The sequence below is a fragment of the Pyricularia oryzae genome, chromosome 2 (assembly GCF_000002495.2).
Source record: "Pyricularia oryzae 70-15 chromosome 2, whole genome shotgun sequence".
Lineage (NCBI taxonomy): Eukaryota > Fungi > Ascomycota > Sordariomycetes > Magnaporthales > Pyriculariaceae > Pyricularia > Pyricularia oryzae.
The window spans coordinates 3755299-3775147 of record NC_017850.1 but is presented as its reverse complement, the minus strand read 5'-3'; the positions used below and the strand labels follow the sequence as shown (position 1 = coordinate 3775147).

Genomic DNA, 19849 nt, shown 5'->3' with positions numbered 1-19849 from the left:
CCCATCATATTCACCGTCGGGAATTTAATTGTTCACGCTCTTTGGCGTACACAAAGTGCCTTTGATATTCATGACAGTATTGCTACCCATAGTGAATCGACTGAGAAAGTATAGTGGCTGTTTTCCTTGGTTGGAATACAATGTGGTTGTGCAATGGACAAGCGAGCGATTTCATGGACCGGCGGTTATGGTAGGCCAGATAGACCAACAGATCAACGACTTGATATTTGCCCAGCATATTTTACACCAGAAAACACCAGCAAAAACGCCAACAGAAATACCGCTATATACAACGGAAAACATCTGTTCATTGTACTTGGAGCCACTCCACGACGCAAAAAAAAAGCACTGTATACCTAGCCCGGAAGTGTATCCCGAATTCCATTTGACTCAAGCCATAAAACTCAAAAAGCCGGCCGATGGCTACCGATCTAGCCACAGAAAACAAAAGTCATCAAAAGCAAAATAAAAATAAATAAGTAAAGCTCACGCCGCATATGATCATTTCAAATCATGTATCCACGAGGACCCAAAGTTGATATTAGGCGACGCCCCAGGACGCAACGCAGCCGGGACCTCGCCCGCCACCGGCGCCAGCGGTACCGCCCCCCTAAAGCCTGGCCTGAGAGGCGCCGGGTGCAGGCCGTACGTACCGACACCGGCAGCAGCAGCAATAACGGAAGCAGGCGGTGACGGTAACGACATGCTGCCGTTCTCGTCATCTGGAGAGTCCGAATATGGATTCATCTCCGGGTACGCTGGAGACTTTGGCATGGCTGGGGTGCCGGAAGAAGGAGCAGCCGCAGCCGGAGCGGCCGGGAGTTCCGCGATCGCTGGTGTTTTTTGAATGCACAAAGGGTCCGGGTAGAGAGCCGTCCGGTTGACGCAGTCGCCGCCGTCGCCGAGGTAGTCCTCCTCGCTGTCGGCGCTGGAGCTGGTCGACGGCGAGGGAGGGAAGAGAGACATGAGGTGCGCCGATGCCCGGGCCGCCGTCGTCGATTGGGCCGGATTATATGGCGCGTACAGCTTCTCCTTCCCGGAGTCGAAGGAAACGCGCTGCGCGCCGCTGGGTAGGTTCTGCGGAGCGGGGGGCCGCGGCGGCAAGAGAAAAGACGGTGGCGGCATCGCCTGTCGTGTTTCTTGGTGCGCGGGCTTTGGTGGGGAAAAGTACGGCTTGGATGGGAGGGGTGCCGTCGCCGATGTATTAGAGGATGGTGGTGGCATGGCGGAGAAACGCCGCGGCTGTTGGGAGGCTGGGGTGTTTGAGGGTCGGAATTCAGAGCCGAAAGAAAACGATGCCGGCAGCTCGATGACTTCCGGCATCATCTTCTTCAAGTCGCCCTCGCTCGAGCTGTGGCCGTGTGACCGCCAGCTGCCCTGTTCTCGGGTATCCCGCCCCAGGCCTGCGGCGTCGACAGGAGCATGCCCTGCAGCGCTGCGGACCTGGCTATAATCGCTGAACCGAGGTGCATTTTTTCCACGCAGAGAAGACGAGCCGGGCGTGGAGGCGGCGGCGGTGGTGGCGTCCAGGTCGGCGGAAGCCTGTGCTTTGGACGCAACCTGCTCCACCAAGGTTTGGTGCGCCTTCTTGGTGGTTTTCTTAATGAAACCGGCCATGAGAATATTGCAGCGTAGCTCGACGTCCTCTCGTATATACAGCCCCGTCGATGGGGCATCGATGCCCAACTCAACCTTCTCAGGGGGTTCGCCGGGCAAGGTCCCGTTGAGGGTCCATCTGCTGCGGATTTCGACGCCCAGCGGCGCCCAGCAGTGAGTCTGCAGTCCGTTGGGGAGGTCGTTGAAGACGGCCGTGTATGAAATGTCCCCCGTCGCCAAGCCGCCCGGAAGGTACGATATTTTGTCCGTCAACGAATACCAGCTCAGGTATTTCTCTTCCGGTGCCGCGCCGGCGGGTGGCGGAATCGGATGTCTTTCTTTGACTAGCGGGTTCAAGTCGATCATGCCCAAATGATCATGGAGAAAGTCCAAAACAACCTCCCGAGAAATCCTGGGTGGGAGCGGGCTAATTTCTGTATATACCGTTCGTTTCGACATTTCTGCCAAGTGTGAACAGATATAGTTTGTATACACCTGGTTGGTCTGTCTGTAATTAAAGAAACTTGGCCGATGAATTATGTGACTGGATGGTGATTACCGTTATGTATTTCCAAACGGTGAAAAGACTAACAGTCAGCTCGAGTTGCAGATGTATGTCGAGAAAAAAAAAGGACCAACTGGTTGGGTGGACAAGAAAGAACATGCGGCCACTATCTTCTTGTACACGTCCAGTCCCAGCAAGGCGCAGAATCGCTCGACCCTAGCTCCAACAAAATGACTCCCCAACTAGGGAACGCGGTATGACGACGCTTATACCGGCATGCAACAGCCGGGCCCGGGAGGTGACCCATCCATTACATAGCCCAAAACCAAAGAGGATTGTTGGCAAAAAAAAAAAGGAAGAGCGGGAAGGATTCGGATTTGCGCTGGATCCTCCCCATCAAAGGTTGGTTGACAAACCGGAATGGGCAAGGAGGGAGGGGTGGCAGTGCAGGCAACAAACAATAAGATGGAACCCAATCGGCACCAAGCCTTCGCTAGCAAATAGCCAGCGTCTACTGTAATTATAATTGGGCACCTCAACGTGGTATTGTACTGCACTTTAGGTAATAAGCACTGCAACTGCACTGCACTGCACCGCACACCGCGCACAAACAAACCGCCCGTCTGCGTGGAAATAAATGGAATACCCAACGGCTGGGCTTTCTAAAAAAAAGAAGCCACTTCCTCCACTGAGGGGGGCCCGCAAAACCCCTGCCCGAATGTATGCAAACTAAGTGCCTAGCCACGCGATTGCTGTGCATCGGATCTGCGGCTATCCACCCACGAACGGCCTACACGTGAGCCGAACACCTCTTGGCGTTTGGTTTAGCGCCACATATGAGCTAGTCGTGATTGGCTGGTGTTGCGGATTTGAGCTGTAGGTAAGCGCAGCGCAGCTGTGATGCCCGCACAGGCGTCTCCTCTCTCCAGCTCTCTACCGGCCTCTCCGCACCAAAAACGGGCAGTCATGCCGGTATTTTGATTAGCGTGGAGGCTTTGTCCACACTGCACTATTGTGTTCCTGTTTCGCCCTTGTTGACTGATGATGACACGACATGAACACACTGACAGCGCGCCGGTTCTGGCTAAAAAGAGGGATTGTTGGGGCAAAAAAATAGGCTCCCTCGCCACGATTCCTTCGTAGGGCAGGGTCTTGCGCCAAGCTTCTTATCGCATGTGTAACCCAGTCCAACGATTAAAAACCATTTCATATCTCCCTGCACCACCTGGCGAGGATGCTGCTGGGCTTGAGAGCTACCGGTATCTCCTCGAGCGCCACATCAACCTTCCACATCTTGGCCTCGAGACCCATGTTTCCCGCACTTGCTCTGCCGACCCCAGAGGCCGGCGTCAACAGCCCCACAGAGATGAGGTGTTCCCATGCCGTACCGGCCACGCCTCTTCCCCAAGTCCTTGCTCCTCCGCCGAGCGCCAGCACTCCAGACGTTGCAGACATTACGCGCTGCCGTCCCATAAGGGATGTGTACTCATCGTACGCCATGGCAAAGTTGACCGTGTCGGTGTGCGCTACGATGTCCAGCCGTGCCGCCGCAATCAGGAGCGCTAGATCCAGGTCTGAAAGCGACTCGAGGAGCACTATCTTAGACTCTGGTGCCTCCAGTGCAAGTCCAGCCTCTGCTGAAGGCATCGTCAACCACGGCTGCGAAGCCGAAATCTGCGACAACGGAATTATGCATGAATTATAGAATGCTGTAACCGACTTGCTGCTGTAGTAGTGGAATTCGAGATGGTCTCGGAAACTCGGTTCCTCACGGAGCGTCTTACGTGAGAATGTCAGCTGGCCTTGCGCTGCGTTATGAAAGCAATGGGATCTGTGACATAAACCTAGTTCTTACCTCGATTTGCTTGTTCCACCAATCATTGAAGACTTTGCGACCAGCTGAAGGACCGCTCAGCCCTGCAAGCATAACTTCATCGGGCTCAACCATGAGGCTCTGCTTGCAGATATCCCAATACGCCCCGAGCGTCTTGGGTAGTGATAAGTAAACGTAGCGATGGCTGAATCTGCTCTTGACGCGCTTTTCTAGTGTCTCCACCACGTCTACCTTGCTCGTGAGCCCGACAACGGCAATGGGAGCTTTGCGAGCTTGTGCAATATCAAAGAGGTTGTAGAGCAGTGTCTGCCTGGCGTGAGTTGCAAAAAGATCAAACTCGTCCATGACGAAAACTACCGATTTTGACGTGACTCCTGGGTCTGCTCCTGCGATTTCAGAAGGATGAGACAGAACAGCGAGAAGCGAAGCGAGCGTGTCGGCGTAATTGTTTGTCTGGGGCCACGTTAGGGTCAAACCCATGTTTTATTGACACGGAACAACCTTTAGAGGGTGAACATACCTTGTTAATAAGCCCATCCTCAACCTCCATCTCCTTTCCTAGTTGCCGCCATATTTCCTTGAGCGCAATTTTATCATCCGTGTGTATGAAGCCATTCAGCCTCACAACATGGAAATCGTCCTTGTGCTCAGCGGCAATCTCGGAGATGACATTCTCAACCAACTGTTCCGCTAAGTCAGTACAAATTGCCTGCCTCAAAGCCCCAATGTATGGGTTTGGGCAAATAGCCATGACCTACCGCAGTCTTTCCACATCCTCGCGCCCCAATAACGAGCATGGAGTTGCCTTCTCCGGCCACCACAGTCTGCTCCACAAGACGCAACGCTTTATCGTACGCCTCCTCCTGCCCACGGAGCTTTATTTGTCTCTTCCCCGTACAGCGGTCAAGTAACAAACGCTGCATAGCACATAGATGTTCCTCAAAATTCGGTATGTCTGGAACCGGATCTCTTTTGGCGGTGATGCTGGTTGGTTTCTTGGCACCCTTTGTTTGAGCCGCTTGGTGTGTAGTTGTCGTCTCTGAGGATTCTCCAGAACAATCCCGACACAGCCAGTCGCCCTTGGGAATAATAGGAACACTGTAACACTCTTGATGGTACCCCTTGTCGCAATTGTCGCAAAAGAGAATTTCGTTTGGTGGTTCGGATTGTGGTAGGGAGCAGATCACGCATACCTCTTCGTCCGTGACAGTCTCATCATCATTATCCGCATCATCATCAGCCTGAACCTCCTGTCCCTTGACTTCTGTTTTGCTGCTTGTTTTGTTGCTCTGCCCCAGACTAGGAACCCTGAGCCCATTGGTTTTGGACGCACTATGTGACGACTTCCCAGGCAGATCGTCAAAGTGAATATCTTCAGCCCGACCACGGCCTTCCTTCACCTCACCGTCAAAGGCAACACTTTTAGGTGCACGCTTCTCGCTTCTCTTTGAGGGTGTCAAAATACCCCTCAACTGAGGCGTGTTGCTAGAGGTAGTCGGAGCCTGCCTGCTCTTGACGCCAGGACGTCTCCTAATCACAGACTCGTCCGTAGTGCCAGATGTGCCTTCTGCTTGGCCTTTGGAGCGAGCCGCCTTTGATGAAGACGACAAGAGCTTCGCGGCAACTGAATTCTTCCGTGGTGCCTTGGTTTCCTTGGGGCGACTCTCCTCCAAGCTCCCCCCACCCGTCGTCGAACTCATCTCATCATCAGAGTCGGGAAAGTCGTAGATGCTACTACTGACCACCTTGACAGACTGTGCCGAAGGCTTGGCACTTCCGACAGCCTTCTTCCTGGCAGACGGGGTCCCCGGCTGATCGTCCTCCGAGTCCGGAACCTCTCCAGATCCTGCAACGGCCGTCGCCGGCTTCTTCAGCCCTGCACCCAGAGCGTTGACGACGCGACGGGCGGACGAACGGCGAGCTTTGCCTAGAGCGCCCGATATTGCGGAGCTGACGGCATCCAACGCGTTGGGCGTTGAGGGTGACGGTGGGGCAGCGATATTGAGGCGTCGTCGCTTGATGGATGCTGCCAGTGGCGATTCGTTATTCTCCGGCTCCTGGCGTGCTCGCTTTGCCCGTGTGGGTGTTGAGCTGGAGACCATGGCTTCTTCTTTTTTTTTTTTTTTTTTTGACTTTATTATGGCAAGTGGAGTAGTAGCTATCGCTGTGGTGCAAAGTTGGGGTTTGTAGGTAGTCCAGTCAATATGGATGGGTGGTCGACGACACCCGATTGAGATGGAGATAAGAAAGAAACTTTGAAGACAAGGGAAATTAAGAAGGATAAAATGCTACATCAATTGCCATGCAATGATCGATTTTGCCAATTGACCAGAAAGAAAAAGCAAGAAAAAACGACGTGAGATGGTTTGTTGTCGATGCCGCGTTTCCACTGCCAGGTACCAGGACTTCAGCAGTGACGCGAAATAGGATCGTTGTCACGTGTAACGCCTCACAGGAGCGGCCCACCCCTGCACCCCAAGCTCCTCGAGCAAGCACTCCAGGGTAGTTTAGTTACTGCGTAGGTCATTGTGAACATGTATTATATTTTCTTGTTTCATACCTAGCTGGCTTTTGGAGATAATTATGCTTCATATGCATGTTTATGGGCTTTGGCGTTTCAGTCTGCTTCTAGGTATTGTGTTCAAGCCTGTCCATATACTAGGCATCTAGTCTAGGTAGATATCATCCGGCTGCATCTTTATATCTCAACCTCTCTCGAACAGACGCCAAAAATGTCCCTCCCATATTCAACTTGGAAGTCCACTCTGAAAGCAAGTCTCTATATATCCCTGCACCTGCACCGAGTAAAAGCACAAAGGAAAACGATATTGTCAGATCCCAAACCAAAGCTTGAAACGCTCATATGTGTAGAAAGCCACTGCAGCCATGGGCACCACCTTGACGTAGCCAATCGTCAAACCGACAAAGAACCCACGTATACCTTTTTCCTTCATGATCAAGCCCGCCGTCTCGGCGATGCGCAGCCTGCGCCCGTCTCCTACGGCACCGCCAACCTGCATGCGCCGTCGTATGACTTCCAACGGGTACGAGACCGACTGCGACACGAGACCTGCAATTCCGCCCGACAGAAGCTCTGCCCAGTACCTGAGCGGCGCCGGCTTGCCCGGCGTGGCGTTGTCCGGTTGTGGTAAAGTAGTCCACTTGGCTAGGAATGGCCGCCTCAAAATGTCGCCGCACGTGTCGTGTGTCAGGAACGACATGCCGGCGTACGGAAGCATGCCCAGCATGGTCGGGGAGAACCCCCTATAAAAGTTGGCCAGTCCAGACCTCGGCACCGCCGCTTCCAGTACTGACTGAGTCGCTGCAGCCGCTTGAACACCTGTAGATGCAGCCAGGTTGGAGGCCAGTGGCTTTGGTGCGACTGGTTGTTCGTGGTAAATCTTTTTGCATATCTCGAGGAGTGATGAGCGGCCCTCGCGCTTTGTCTCAAACGCCAAGCGCACCCGCACGACCTCAAGAGGGTACGTGAAAAACACTGATGTAATGCCGGCCAGTGATCCGCTGACCAGTCGGCGGAGCGGGGTCTCGTGGTTATGGTCCGGGATTATTACCGATCGGATCTGCTCGTAGGCGAGGAACTTGATGGCGGCATACGGAAACACTCGCATAAGCGTTGCAGAGTGGCCGCGGAAGAGGCCAGCCGCGCCTTCCTGGTCATGTATGACCCTCAACGACTCGGCGACTCCTGCCCATGAACCCGAATATTTTGCGAACTGGGGGTTGCTCGACTGAAAGAGGATCTTGACGCGATCGAGGGGGGCAACGACTGTTTTCGCCTATTTTCGTCCTGGACGTCAGCATTCGGTTCATTTGGTCTCTATGAATGTGGTGTAAAATAGTATATCATGTCCTTTTCCGCAGACAGATGAATACTAGCTAGCGTGCAACAAAGAGACGGGGCTGATAAGTACACACCGCACAGCCGGCAAGCCCACCGGCGACACCAGATCGCCACGCATATTCAAAGCTCTGCTTATCGACGACGCGCTTCTTGGGCGCAAGCGGTTGCGCGATCACCTCTGCATAATCGATATCCTTTGGTGGTTGGTGTTGCTGTGTAATACCTGGCATTGAGGCATGGTTTGCATGCGCAGGCGGCATTCCGCCCCGCGACCCGTTGGATCCGTCGATCCGATGCAGCAGATATGAGAAAAAAAAAAGAAGGGACGAGCCGGCGCGCAAAAGGTTTGTTCTCTTGAGGGGTGCTACCTTGGCGACTACGACGGTTATGCAAACATTCCGAGGTAGGGGTTTAATTTGTCAACGAGCAATAAGAGTGTTGCTTCTTTCTATTGTGTGCGCCGTCGAGGAAAAAGTTGTTTTGTCCCTTAGTCCAAGCGCCTGGTTCTAGAACTAGGTCTTAGAATAAGTTCCTGTTCTCTAGCAACGGCGCCGGTAATGCGGGAGATGAACGTCATTCTTAGGGGGGTGTTCCCCGATGCCGAGCGGTGTGCCCACGCCTTTCTACCCTTGAAATTCCCCCAGACTCCCCCAAGCCAGCAGCAGCCGTCGCCAGCCGAGGACTTACCGAAAGTGAGAGTCGGACCCACTTCTTCCAGGCATTCGGCCAAACAGGACGCTTCTTTTGGCAAGAATCGCCCCGCAATACCTACACTAAACCCCCTAAACTTTCGGCGAAAACGGCCACGTTTAGGTGTCGAGATTCGAGAACAACCCACTGCCTGGAAAATGGACTGTTTAGGTCACATGGGCGTCATAAAATGACAGCGGCAACTCTGTTCGAAAGCACCGACGGGACTGTGGTTCTGTTGGACCTGCCAAGGTCTATCGAAGATGCTCAGCAGCATCCCGCAGCTGTCACGCTCCCCGAAGCTCCGAGCCTGGTCACAAACTCTTGTCGTGACGGAACTTCATGGACGAGACGGCTTATCTCCAGCCCGCCCCCGGAGACTCCATTTGTAACTCCGGAGCCTAAGAACGGCCCCTCACCACTCCCAGCTGCCGCACAGGTAGCTCAGCTGATGATTCAGGCTTCTGTAACTGGAGCATTGGAGGAGCTCAGGACGAACTACTCAGGACCATACTTGTTGCCCCGGCAGTTGTCGCCCCAACGTATGATAGCAGATGGTGGTAAAGCTGTGGATGATTATAAATCCCCTCATGCTTGTGACCTTGAGAGCTGCTCAACCACCGCAGAGGATGCCACGAAAGGGAGATACTACTTCCCTCCCGAGTCTCATCATGTCCTCGGAACGATTCAGGAAACCAAGACACTGCTCTTACAAAGCGCACCAAATTTTAACGTGATCGTCTTGGATCCCCCATGGCCAAATCGGTCTGCCAAACGCAAGAAGGGGGGCTATAAGGTGGCCACCACAACTGATGATATCCGCGCCCTGTTGTCTGATGTGCCGATCCCATCCCTGCTGGCTCGAGATGGGCTGGTCGCCATCTGGGTGACTAACAAGCCGGCCTTTTTAGACATGCTGACCTCGCCCAGGGACGGGATTCTGAGCGAGTGGGGGTTGGAATTGGTAGGGGAGTGGTCGTGGCTCAAAATCACCACCTCTGCAGAACCAATACTGCCCATTGATTCCGCTCATCGTAAACCGTGGGAGCCATTGCTGATTGCGCAGCGGAAGGGTTCCAAGAGGGTTTTCCCACCATTCTGGCGCAGGCGCGTGATAGTGTCTGTGCCGGATACGCACTCTCGCAAGCCCAATATTCGCGACTTGGTCAACCCTATGTTGCCGCCGCGCTCTCGTGGGCTCGAGATCTTTGCAAGAAATCTCACGGCCGGTTGGTGGGCTTGGGGAGACGACGTACTGCATTTCCAAGAGCGCAGCAACTGGGTTATGGCGGAGAGTAAAAGTCCTGCAACAGGTTGCTAAAGCGAGTAGTTGTGAGGAGTTCGATCGGGCCACAGCTGGTTCGCATGTACCAGTAAATGGTTAAAATTTGTACACAAGAGATGTATCCAAAAGGTTGCACACCATGCTCCACTACTTTATGGTAGAAAGAGAGATAATCGTACAGTGTCAAGCCGAAGAGCTTATAAGTATTTAGTTATAAATGTCATGAGATGGCCGGATCCTTCTATTGGCCCTTTTCCTTCTCATGCGCCTGCTCCCACCCAATCTCAACCTCGCGCCATCTCTCGTCGAGCTTCACCTGATTGTCCCAATCGACCCCACCCTTCCGCAGCGCCTGTGCCTGCTGAGCCTGCAGAATCCTTGATGAAGTGACTGGCAACCTCAGCGGGCTGACGCCGGGTTTCTTTTGCATGGCTTCGGTGTATTCTTCCATCCTGTCAACCTCGACCTGCCTTGCCTCGAAGGTTTCGAATTCCCAAGGCGACAGGTCCTGCGGCGCCGATGGGGGCATGAACGGCTTGACCAGCTCAACGATCATGAACTTTTTCGACTGGGGCCGCATCTTCTTGACCCCCATGGGTCTGCCGTTTCTACCGATGTCCGTCTCCCTATCTTTGATCGGAGATTGCTGAATGAAGGATCTGACCGAGCGGACTTCGACATTGTAACAGTGGTAGAGATAATCCCTCAGGTCGAGCTTGTTAAAGGTCATGGGAACTTGAAATCTTGCAAAGTTCGGGTCTCTCTGCGATGGCAAATATGTGACAAGTGCAGTCGGCCTACACCACGTGAGATCATGTTTGGTCAGTGGCCGATGAATAGCGGATCGAGCAGAGTAAAGACACTGGGAAAAACTTACAGGAATACCTGCTTGCCGCCTATTCTAAAGGTAGGCCCGGCCTGGGAGGCCATCTTGGCCGCTGCCGTCGCCATTCTGCGGCGAGATCTGGCGAATAGTTTGAGCTTCGATATTACAGCTGGACGAGGGTTGAAAATAATAACTCAGAACACTCAAGGAAGTTTGGAGAATTGCAAGCGCGAAGGTTTGGCCGGGGCGGCGTGTTCACAAGCGCCGCAACAAGTTTTTTAAAGATACCTAGGTAGCTTTCTCGTCCCAGCCGTCACAAACGAATGTTCACTAAATTCGCATTTGGCCCACATAAAATTCGGATGCTTTGAGCTTGAGGTACCTTAACGGGGGACGTGCAGCACGAATTCCAATTAGGGAACTAAAGTGGGTACTCCGTCTTGGTCTACTGTAAATCGGCAATCTATCACGTGATGACGTTGAATAGTTCCCACTCCCTGAGTCGACTGGCGTTGCGTGCAAGAGGCTGCATTTCGTTGTGTGTAACAATGAACCTGGAGAACTGCTTTGACCTACTTTGGTAAAGAAAAAGAATGCCCCAGGCTAACATATCTCACACAACGAGTAGTGGCCCCTATTGAATTCTGTTGGTAACGTGCTTTAGCACGCCAGTTCTCATGACTTGGGGAAATGCGAGGAGGCCAAGTCCTCACTTAATAAGTTCTCACATTCATTTATACAAGGGCACCCAGGTTTTGAATTCAATCTTTTTTTCTTCTTTTTTCTTTGTCTCTCGGGGAAATGTCCTTCAGGTCCACTAACAGTTCTTGGCAAAAACCTTTCAGCTATCATGGCCAGTTCAGCCGTCTTTCTTCGGCAACAGGGCCATTTTTCACACCCCTCGAGACTGCTTAGACATCCAGACCGTCAATAACAAGTCCCTTTGTCCAGGTCCACTGCATCATCCTGGCAGCTTCATCGGCGGCCTCGTCCGACACCAATGCGCTGATGAGATACAAAGCACCATCAACGCCAGCACTGACGCCCCCGCACGTGATGACGCGAAGGCCACCGAGGCGCATTGCAGCACGCCGTGTAATGGATTCTCTACGCGAGTTGGCGCTCTTGAATGACATGCTTCCTTTGCTAGACGGTTGCAGTCAGGGAATGTCAGCACGCTGTATCACTTTTTTTAAGCTTCAAGCCAGCTTGGAGTTCGCATGTAACATACCGGGCATTGGAAGGGCGACGACCGTCGGACTTGCTGTGGACATATGGGTTCTCGTCCTCGTCACCAATGTCAAAACGAAGGTTGTTGACGACATAACGAGCGTCCTCGATAACATCGGTACGCTCGGCCACGTTCCTCACAGCGGCGTGGCTGCAAAGGTTCTCAAAGGCCGTCATGTAGTCTGGGTGGGTAGTAGCCGACAGACCGGCAAGGATGCCCTGCTGGGCGAGGAAGAGGGATCCAGTGCAGACCGACATGATGGTACGCTCCCGGGTAGGATCTTCCTTCTGGATCTCGGAAAACTTGGTGATAAGGTCAAGTGGCTCAGCCTTGGCCTTGATTATAGCATCTGAATTCCCGCCGACGATGACGAGGATGTCGAAGTCTGAAAGGCGCTCGTGAGCCTCTTTCCACGAGACCTGGGAGCCGATAATGACGCCCTGGGCGGAGAGGACCTTGGGCTCCGCCGCAGCGATGGTGATCTCAAAAGCTTGCGAGTCTATAGACAGTGCGGGGTCCTTGTTAGCTTGACGAGCTCCATTGAGGCTCCAAACTAGATCTAGGCATTGATCTGGCTTTGCTGGATGAGAAAGGGCAGGTACACACTGGGGTCATTCTTGTCATGAAATGCCCACTTGAGTGTCTCAAGGGGACCAGCCATGTCCATGAGGTCGAACTTGTCTTGGAGGGCGAAGAGCACGTCGACAGGCTCCTCGCCCGCCACTGCAGAAGTCTTGTGTGCCATGATGGGTGGTGGTGTGGCTGTGAATCTGAAGGCTAAGTGTTTGATGCAGTGCAGTTGAGTTCCCAGGGATGTTGATCTGGGAAGTAGTGAAGAAGGATTGAGATTGGGAAATGCGCGTGTTTGGCGTTATGGTCTGGGTTACTGAGGTGAAGCTTGGGTTAGAGATGGAAGGAACGGGGAATTGGAACAAATCTGCGGCAGAAGAGAGGGATCGAACAGCTTTTTAAGAATCGACGGAGCTACCTGGAGCAGCTTGGATAATCAGCCTACTTTGCCTGCCTTGGGCAAGTACGGTACCTAGTAGAGACGCTCAATTGTGCATAGCGCATTCCTCTGTACCTATGGCTGCCCCTTCCCAGTACCTGCCTTACTTACCCCACATCTCAGTTGGTAGTATGACCACATCAAGCTCTGACGCCAGGTCCCTGGGCGGGGATGGATCTACATCGACATCGGACACGTCTTTCAAACTCAATGCTACTAGCTGCCCGCACTTCTTCCTGTCCAATAAGGATTGGTTTTGCAACTTGTCATCGGAGCTCTAGGGGTGGCTTGAGCCGTTGGGAGACGGCTCGTACAAAAGATGAAAAGACCTAGCGGTGCCTCAATTAGCCATCAAACATCTTGCCATTAATCACCCCATCGTCAGAGCTTCACGCACATCCCTGCATCCATCGAACAGAGCTCTCAGTCTCCTGATCATATCGTACCTAGTGCCAGTGGGTCGAGGCGATGTGGCGGGTCGCTGCACGGGAGGAGCATTGTAGCTCCACAAAGAACGCGGGGTACGGCGGGACAGAACAAGGCACGCGTAAGAGGGGTCTGCTATGGCAGCAGCATCCTTGTTTGACCGACCAATGAGCTCACCCTCGCCTGATCATCACAGTACTAATGAAAACTATCACAGTGTACCTGCCGCTGTCAATGCTGTGCCGCGAAATTCAAGTCTCGTGCTCCTAAGAAAAAACGCGCCAAACTAATCCAAGCTCCGACTCGAGATTGGCTAATGTGACCCGTGTGCGAGTAGGTAGGCGACTGATATATTTTAAAGGAGATCTGATTACTGTAAATAAGTGTTCAGCCTTACAGTAGCAGACCCATGAAACCAACCGTCTCTTCTTATTTCCAGACGTCTTGCAATCACTGTGTGGAGATTTTCACTGCCGGTGACATGATCCGCCTGTTCTCTGGCTCGAACGACGACTCAGGCAATAAATCAGCTCGCGGCGGGGCGCTCCCCGAAGTTAAGTCTCTGTAACATCAGATGCAATGGCCACCACAGCGTAAGTGGAAAGTCGACTTTCGTGATATGTCGCGGAGGCCAGCAACGGCGTCGGTTGCCCAGCATCGATCCAAGCGGAATCGATGACTGGCCAAAATCCTTGCACCAAGCAAAACACTGACTGGTCTAACCTCTCCTCAGGTCGACCAAAGAGCTCACCAAGGCTCTCACGACTTATCTCTCTGCTCCATCCCCGGCGTTTCCTCTCCCCGACAACATAACTCAAGTAATCGAGGCCTACCGAACGAAACACGACAGGCAGGATGATGCGGCCGACGAACGGCTGCAGGAGGAGCTTCTGCAGCTCTACCAAAAGCTCGTCCACGGACAAGCTCCACGGATCGCACCATTCATAGCCATCCTTAGGTCCATACGCCCAAAGCTATGGACCTCGCCCCGCGCCGCCCACTGGTTTGATGTGCTCGTCGACGACGTTTTAGACCACATATGGCAAAACAAAGCTCTCACAAAAGAGGTCAACGTCAACTATGAGAGCGTCATGAAATCAAGCACAGAAGACCGCGATGGTACAGCGAATATCATGGGGCGCTGCCTTGAGCGCTGGATGCAATATGCGCACGTGTCATGGCAGAGTGCCGACCCTGCAACCAGGTTCAAGGAGAACAGAATACGAGACATGATGCTAGTCTGGGGAAAGAAATCGCCAAAGGTATACTTCCCAGTTTTTGGGCGAGCAGGCACGATGATAGATGGTGGGTAAAATTGCTGATAGATATCGTGCTAGCTCTTCATGGAAATTGTCGAACCATTTTTCTCCAAGGCCGAGTTCCGAACACGGGCAAGTACCATACTTTGCGAGTTCATACAAAGTCAACCGCCACACCTGCACCTAGCAGCCGAGGCTTCACTGCTCAAGAAGATTTTTACTTCTTTGCAGAGGGACAAATCAACAACAGCCATCAGCCTGACTTTGACAGCTCTTACCATGCTACTCCCTAATTTCCCCAGCTCTCTCGTTCCGCATTTGCCAACTCTGTTCAACATATATGCGAGATTGCTCTTTTGGGACAGGGAGAGATCTCATGACGCTGCTGAGCCGCAGCCTAACTTTGAGTCGGAAGAAGAGGATGATGCTTGGGAGGTCCTGCCATTCTTGCCGGAGATGGAGGGCACTGATATCCCTCAGCTTTTGAACTACTTCACGATTCTCTACGGGCTTTATCCCATCAATTTCACCGAGTATATCCGGAAGCCACAGCGTTGGCTCCGACACGTCAATGCCCCTAACCCGAATGGCATTGATGTTCAACCATCAGAGATGAGATACCGGTCGGAGAGATTCAGGCAGGCTCATCTCTTGCATCCTAACTTCTACACCTTGACCATTGAGACAGAGAAAACGGACTTTGGCAGGTGGCTGAAAAGCGAACCGGCTGTGGTAGTAGCCGAATGCATGGCACTTTGCGTATCAAGCACAGCAGAAATGGACCATAATGCACCCGTACCACTTGGAGGAGCTTCAAGCAACATTCATGATGATGCGGAAAAGGGTAGTTATGGACTGGCCCAGTCGAGCACATCCGGAGTACTCTCACCGACCCACGGCTCAAACAGCGCTTTGTGGAGGCAAAATAGCCTGACCACAATAGACTTGCCTGCCGGAGACCGAGCGCACTCTTCAGTCAGGCAGAGCTCGCAGTCAAGTCATCCCTCATTTCGAGAGTCGTTTGACAACAGGGCGAGCGTTGATAGCCCGACTTTGCCGCCGTTGCTGTTATCGTCAGCGTCGCAGTCCCATCTCCATGACTTGATACGGTCAAACAAAATCAAACCAAGCATAGGCCAGTCTCTTGCCAATGACAGTGTGCCGTCGTTATCACTTAGCCACCACGAATCCATTTCGGAGCGACCAAACGTCTCGGCGCTCGCCTCGCAGCATTCTCTTCGCTCTCCACTGCCAGCTGGTGGCAACGAGGTAGCCAGTCTTCAGCGCCAGATCATGGTATTGAGAAACGATCTTCATTTCGAACGTTATATGAAGCACCAGCACATGGCACACATAGGTGAGCTGCGAAGAATGCACATGAAAGAAGCGGCAACCGAGGCAGAAACTCAGAACCTCATCATGAACAATCGCAATCTGAAGCACCGTCTGGATGAGGCAAAACGTGTCGAGTTGCAAGTCAAGAAGGACTCGGAGAAAAGTCGAGTTCTTGCGCACAAGTGGGAAGCTGAACTATCAACCAAGCTCAGAAATCTGAAGACCGATATGAAGACCAAGCTTTCGGAAATAGAGTCGCTTCAGCGTGAGCTGAACTCGGCAAAGGAGGAGTGCGAAAAGCTGAGAGCTATGGTAGGCGAGGCTGAGGTCAAGGAACTGAACGCAGCTCAGGCCATGCAGTCGCTCGAAATCAACATGGCAGAGATGACAAGGCTGCGCGCTGAACTTGATCGTTTGTTGGCTTCTGAAAGGGATTACCAAGCAAAACAGATGGAGACGGAGGCAAGGTTAAACGCTGCAGCAGAGGCAGAGCACAAGGCCGGGATTCTGGAAATGAAGGTCGCATCGCTGGACAATGAACTGCAGGTCACCAGGGATCAGTTCCAGTCTCAGATTGTAGTGCTGAACGCCAAACTGGCCGAAGCGCTGAAGAGAAGCCGAGGCAAAGGCAGCGAGGAGTTGACGGCAATATTTGAGAGCGCTATTGCAGCCAGTCGGGCGAAGCAGGTCGAGCTACAGAAGCAGCATAATGAATTGCTCCGACGGCACACGAAGCTGCAGTCGCAACTTCTAGAGAAGACAATGAGCGAGAGAGCGCATCAAAGGCCTGAATTCTCTGGATCTGCCGAGGCAGATGCCCAAGTATCAGCTATAGTCGGTCCTTCGTTCAGCCAGCGAGCGCGGGTGCAGAAGGCCAGTCCGGATCCGGAGTCAAATGATCTCAGTCAGTTGGAGAGTTTTGGATCGGGGACATCGACAGGCACTACAGTGCACCGACCAGACACACCCTCCAAGTCTGAGGCAGGAGCAAGCAGCATCAGCCCCCAAACCGAACGAATTTACCCTAGAGGTACGCAACCCCTGCTCGCTTTTGGATATAACCTCTCGGCATCATCTTGGCTGTGCTGACTGACAGAATGCAGGTGGTGTTCAAAATACGATTCGAAAAGAGAGGAAGGACAAGAAGAAGGACGACCAGGACAAAAAGGATAAGAAAACCAGCGGTATCAGAGGCATCCGCGGTTTTGTATAACACGAGGGAAATGATACACAAGTGGAGGGGGGTCGTGTCGGTTCTGGTGGCATCACAACGAAGGAGGTACATAAAAAATGACATAGCAGATGTTTTTCATCAGGGCAACCTGTTGTTATTTGTATATCCTACTTACCACTATTATTATTCTTGGCGGGATGTATATGAGCTGGACTTGTATTTATATGGGGCTATGTTAGACTAGATCTGGATAATGCACGTAGCTTTGGGCGGGATGCATTTGGGGGAGGATATCTGCCCATCGAGGGTCCAGATTTCCAGATTAACGACTGACCTGTGTTCCGTCGAGGCCTAGACAAACGTCTCTTGGTGCGCACAGACGCAATGAATGCGAGACATTCCGCTCCGTGCCTACTATGTATACTGCTTCTTAGGGTTCGTTCCAGGAGCCAGTATCCAATTCCGCCGAAGCAGGTAATTAATACAATACCCACCTTGCCGCGTTGTATACCGCATGGAATGGAAACCTAAAATCTGCTGGGTCCATGGCTAATTGGTTGCGTGCCAGGTTAGAGTGTGGGGCCGCAGAGAACTCCCTCCATTGTCGCTCGCTTGCTTATGGGCACCGTGGCAACCACAACTAGTAATGGTCGAGGCCCACCCCGCTGCAAGTTCCCAATTCCAAGTCTCGAAATGGCAGTGACAGTGAGAGAGAGTGTTTTCTTGGTACATGCGCTTTCCTGAACAAGCGTCGTCTCAAACCCATTCATTGTGCTCGGACAATCGATCCGCGCCCCAATTGGTGTCTTTCGGAACAAGAAAAAAAAAGAGAAAGAAAGATTGCTTTGGCATGACAAGCCGTCGTCCATTGTGCATTAGTGGCTGTGGCCATCGCCTCCGTCTTTCGAACCGTCTTTAGCGCGCGCTCAGAAGCAAACAGCAAACCTACGTAGCTTACTTTGCTGGGTTCAAGCCCTCGATAAGGCGCAACACAAACCCAAGGCGAGAGCTGAACAAAAGCGTTGGATTGCGACAAAACTCTTGGCGCAAATCCGAAGACAGACGAAACGAAAGTTGGTCGGGTTTGGACGCCATTTTGTCTCTTTTGTCAGCTTGTCGGAGGTGTTCGTCCCAAGGACGAATCGGGAAAATATCATCAAAGCAAACCTGTTCATCCCATCAGAATCGACTTCTTTCGACCTATCGCACGGCCGGCCGGCACGATCGTGCCCATATCGCAGCCATCCCGTCACCATGGCTCCATTAATATCAACAGTCGCCGAATTGGTTCGCGCCCGAGCAGTGCAGTCGCTCGGCGGCGCCGACCGTTACGCCGCCGACGCATTTGCTCCCCCGCAGACGCTCGACGACTCACCAAGCCGCATCCTCGCTCGACAACAACAAAACCCACAATCCGTACCGACGGTGCCTGTCCAGACCGTCCCCGGCGGGTATAGCGTCACGGGTCCAGATCCCGGAACTGTGGTGGGGATCACGCTTGGGTCAGTGGCCGGCTTTCTGCTCATCCTCTGGATCATCTACACGTGCATCAACCTCGGCAACCCGGGCATCGCGGAGACGACGAGTTCATACGGAGGGACGGCATCAGTCGTGACGAGGAAGACGCGCGGTCACTCTCACCACCGCCACTCATCGCGACACCACAGCCGCCGGCGCGGCAGCAGGATCGAGGTGCGCACAACATCGACCTCGCGGCCGGCGCGCGTGGTCCCAGTCGTTGTGGACGAGCCCTCAGAACTGGGCCCGCGCGGCAGGCCTCACGTCGAGCGCGTCGTCTTGGAGACGTCCACATCGCGCAGGCTTTCGGGGAGTCGGCCGCCGCCTCCGCCCGGAGGTCCCACTTATGGCGTGCCGGTACCCGGACCGAGAATTGTGCATAGCGACGATGAGAGCAGCGAGGATGAAGTTGTCGTCATTGAGGAGAGGTCGAGGTCGCCGCCGCAGAGGAGGCACCGGAGCAGACGAGGGTCGAGCGCGTACGAAGAGAGGAGGTATAGCGAGTCGAGGAGAAGGTAGTTTTGTTTAGTTGAGGAATTGATGGGTTCGTTTCTGTCTTTTTCTTCCTCTTTTCCCTTGGTTTCTTGGGCTACTGAAAAATTTGTATACTTGAAATTTGTCTTTATTTTATTTTTTTTATTTTTTTGGATACCTTTACTTTCTATCTGATGGAGCAGACCCTGATTGGCGCTGAAGGCTGGGCTGACTGGGTTAGGGAAACAATCGCATTGGAGGATAGCGCATGCAATTTCGGTATTTTTACGACTGTATGTATCTTTTTCGTTTCTCAGCTTTTTCTTTTCTTTTCTTTTTTTGTATGTTCGTTGGTCTTGTTCTAAGATTGACTCTATTGGCCACACTTCAGAGATGACGTTCCTGTTATTTCTGTCTATCCCTGATTTACCTGGAATCAACGGAGCTTCCTGATCCAGATGCGTAGGGGTGTCAGTACCAAGTAGAGTAAGGTACCTGAAATTTTACGTGATATACTATTACATACCTTGGCAGGTACGTACCTACTTAGCTACCTTCCCTAAATTACACATTATCGCCTTTTTATTTCTCTTTTGGCTCGGCTAGGATACTCCATCTGGCGTCTTGGGCAGATGCCAAGTTCCATTGTATCAATTTTGAGCGGGGGCGCAGTGTGTTTGCTAGACTTTGGATACCATCTCATTCGGAGTGGAAACTGTGTACAAGCTGGAGACGGTCGTAACTGGGCTTTCCCCCCCAGAAACTAATTTCTCCTGCGCAAAACGGCAGGAGCATACTTGAAATGGCATCCCACGGATGTGTCTT

General features: G+C 52.7%; 7 protein-coding genes across 7 annotated transcripts; 3 read left to right on the top strand and 4 right to left on the bottom strand.

Annotated features, from left to right (window-relative positions):
• Positions 1-16: 16 nt before the first annotated feature.
• Positions 17-2557, bottom strand: MGG_01494 (uncharacterized protein). Its single transcript, XM_003714410.1, has one exon. The coding sequence runs from the start codon at positions 2053-2055 to the stop codon at positions 502-504; it is 1554 nt and encodes a 517-aa protein (XP_003714458.1). The 5' UTR covers positions 2056-2557; the 3' UTR covers positions 17-501.
• A 26-nt stretch (positions 2558-2583) lies between these two features.
• Positions 2584-6307, bottom strand: MGG_11196 (origin recognition complex subunit 4). The gene is made up of 4 exons (XM_003714409.1): positions 4694-6307; positions 4456-4617; positions 3957-4388; positions 2584-3880 (listed from the first exon to the last, which is right to left on the bottom strand). The coding sequence occupies exons 1-4, from the start codon at positions 6035-6037 to the stop codon at positions 3308-3310; spliced, it is 2511 nt and encodes an 836-aa protein (XP_003714457.1). The 5' UTR covers positions 6038-6307; the 3' UTR covers positions 2584-3307.
• Positions 6308-6459: 152 nt separating this feature from the next.
• MGG_01493 (uncharacterized protein) lies at positions 6460-9879 on the bottom strand. Its single transcript, XM_003714408.1, has 2 exons — positions 7872-9879; positions 6460-7732 (listed from the first exon to the last, which is right to left on the bottom strand). Exons 1-2 carry the CDS (start codon positions 8055-8057, stop codon positions 6767-6769), a joined length of 1152 nt encoding a protein of 383 aa, XP_003714456.1. The 5' UTR covers positions 8058-9879; the 3' UTR covers positions 6460-6766.
• On the top strand, positions 8598-11009 carry MGG_01492 (uncharacterized protein). The gene has a single exon (XM_003714407.1). It carries the CDS (start codon positions 8678-8680, stop codon positions 9806-9808), a length of 1131 nt encoding a protein of 376 aa, XP_003714455.1. The 5' UTR covers positions 8598-8677; the 3' UTR covers positions 9809-11009.
• A 216-nt stretch (positions 11010-11225) lies between these two features.
• MGG_01490 (uncharacterized protein) lies at positions 11226-13137 on the bottom strand. The gene is made up of 3 exons (XM_003714406.1): positions 12436-13137; positions 11830-12328; positions 11226-11744 (listed from the first exon to the last, which is right to left on the bottom strand). Exons 1-3 carry the CDS (start codon positions 12572-12574, stop codon positions 11510-11512), a joined length of 873 nt encoding a protein of 290 aa, XP_003714454.1. The 5' UTR covers positions 12575-13137; the 3' UTR covers positions 11226-11509.
• A 467-nt stretch (positions 13138-13604) lies between these two features.
• On the top strand, positions 13605-17574 carry MGG_01489 (uncharacterized protein). Its single transcript, XM_003714405.1, has 4 exons — positions 13605-13857; positions 13998-14526; positions 14602-16888; positions 16962-17574. The coding sequence occupies exons 1-4, from the start codon at positions 13844-13846 to the stop codon at positions 17069-17071; spliced, it is 2940 nt and encodes a 979-aa protein (XP_003714453.1). The 5' UTR covers positions 13605-13843; the 3' UTR covers positions 17072-17574.
• A 712-nt stretch (positions 17575-18286) lies between these two features.
• On the top strand, positions 18287-19234 carry MGG_01488 (uncharacterized protein; the record flags this gene model as incomplete). Its single annotated transcript, XM_003714404.1, has 2 exons — positions 18287-19065; positions 19228-19234. The coding sequence occupies 2 exons, from the start codon at positions 18287-18289 to the stop codon at positions 19232-19234; spliced, it is 786 nt and encodes a 261-aa protein (XP_003714452.1).
• Positions 19235-19849: the final 615 nt, after the last annotated feature.

Bases quoted from the DNA above. Each gene is read 5' to 3' on its own strand.
- MGG_01494 (XM_003714410.1), bottom strand. From the start codon at position 2,055: ATGTCGAAACGAACGGTATATACAGAAATTAGCCCGCTCCCACCCAGG.
- MGG_11196 (XM_003714409.1), bottom strand. From the start codon at position 6,037: ATGGTCTCCAGCTCAACACCCACACGGGCAAAGCGAGCACGCCAGGAG. The intron at 4,618-4,693 runs GTAGGTCATGGC...TTAGCGGAACAG, and splicing joins GAGGATGTGGAAAGACTGCG to TTGGTTGAGAATGTCATCTC. The intron at 4,389-4,455 runs GTATGTTCACCC...ACGTGGCCCCAG, and splicing joins AGGATGGGCTTATTAACAAG to ACAAACAATTACGCCGACAC.
- MGG_01493 (XM_003714408.1), bottom strand. From the start codon at position 8,057: ATGCCGCCTGCGCATGCAAACCATGCCTCAATGCCAGGTATTACACAG. The intron at 7,733-7,871 runs GTGTGTACTTAT...GGACGAAAATAG, and splicing joins GTGGGCTTGCCGGCTGTGCG to GCGAAAACAGTCGTTGCCCC.
- MGG_01492 (XM_003714407.1), top strand. From the start codon at position 8,678: ATGACAGCGGCAACTCTGTTCGAAAGCACCGACGGGACTGTGGTTCTG.
- MGG_01490 (XM_003714406.1), bottom strand. From the start codon at position 12,574: ATGGCACACAAGACTTCTGCAGTGGCGGGCGAGGAGCCTGTCGACGTG. The intron at 12,329-12,435 runs GTGTGTACCTGC...CACTGTCTATAG, and splicing joins TCATGACAAGAATGACCCCA to ACTCGCAAGCTTTTGAGATC. The intron at 11,745-11,829 runs GTATGTTACATG...GCAACCGTCTAG, and splicing joins CGTCGCCCTTCCAATGCCCG to CAAAGGAAGCATGTCATTCA.
- MGG_01489 (XM_003714405.1), top strand. The intron at 14,527-14,601 runs GTATACTTCCCA...ATATCGTGCTAG, and splicing joins GGGGAAAGAAATCGCCAAAG to CTCTTCATGGAAATTGTCGA. The intron at 16,889-16,961 runs GTACGCAACCCC...GACAGAATGCAG, and splicing joins CGAACGAATTTACCCTAGAG to GTGGTGTTCAAAATACGATT.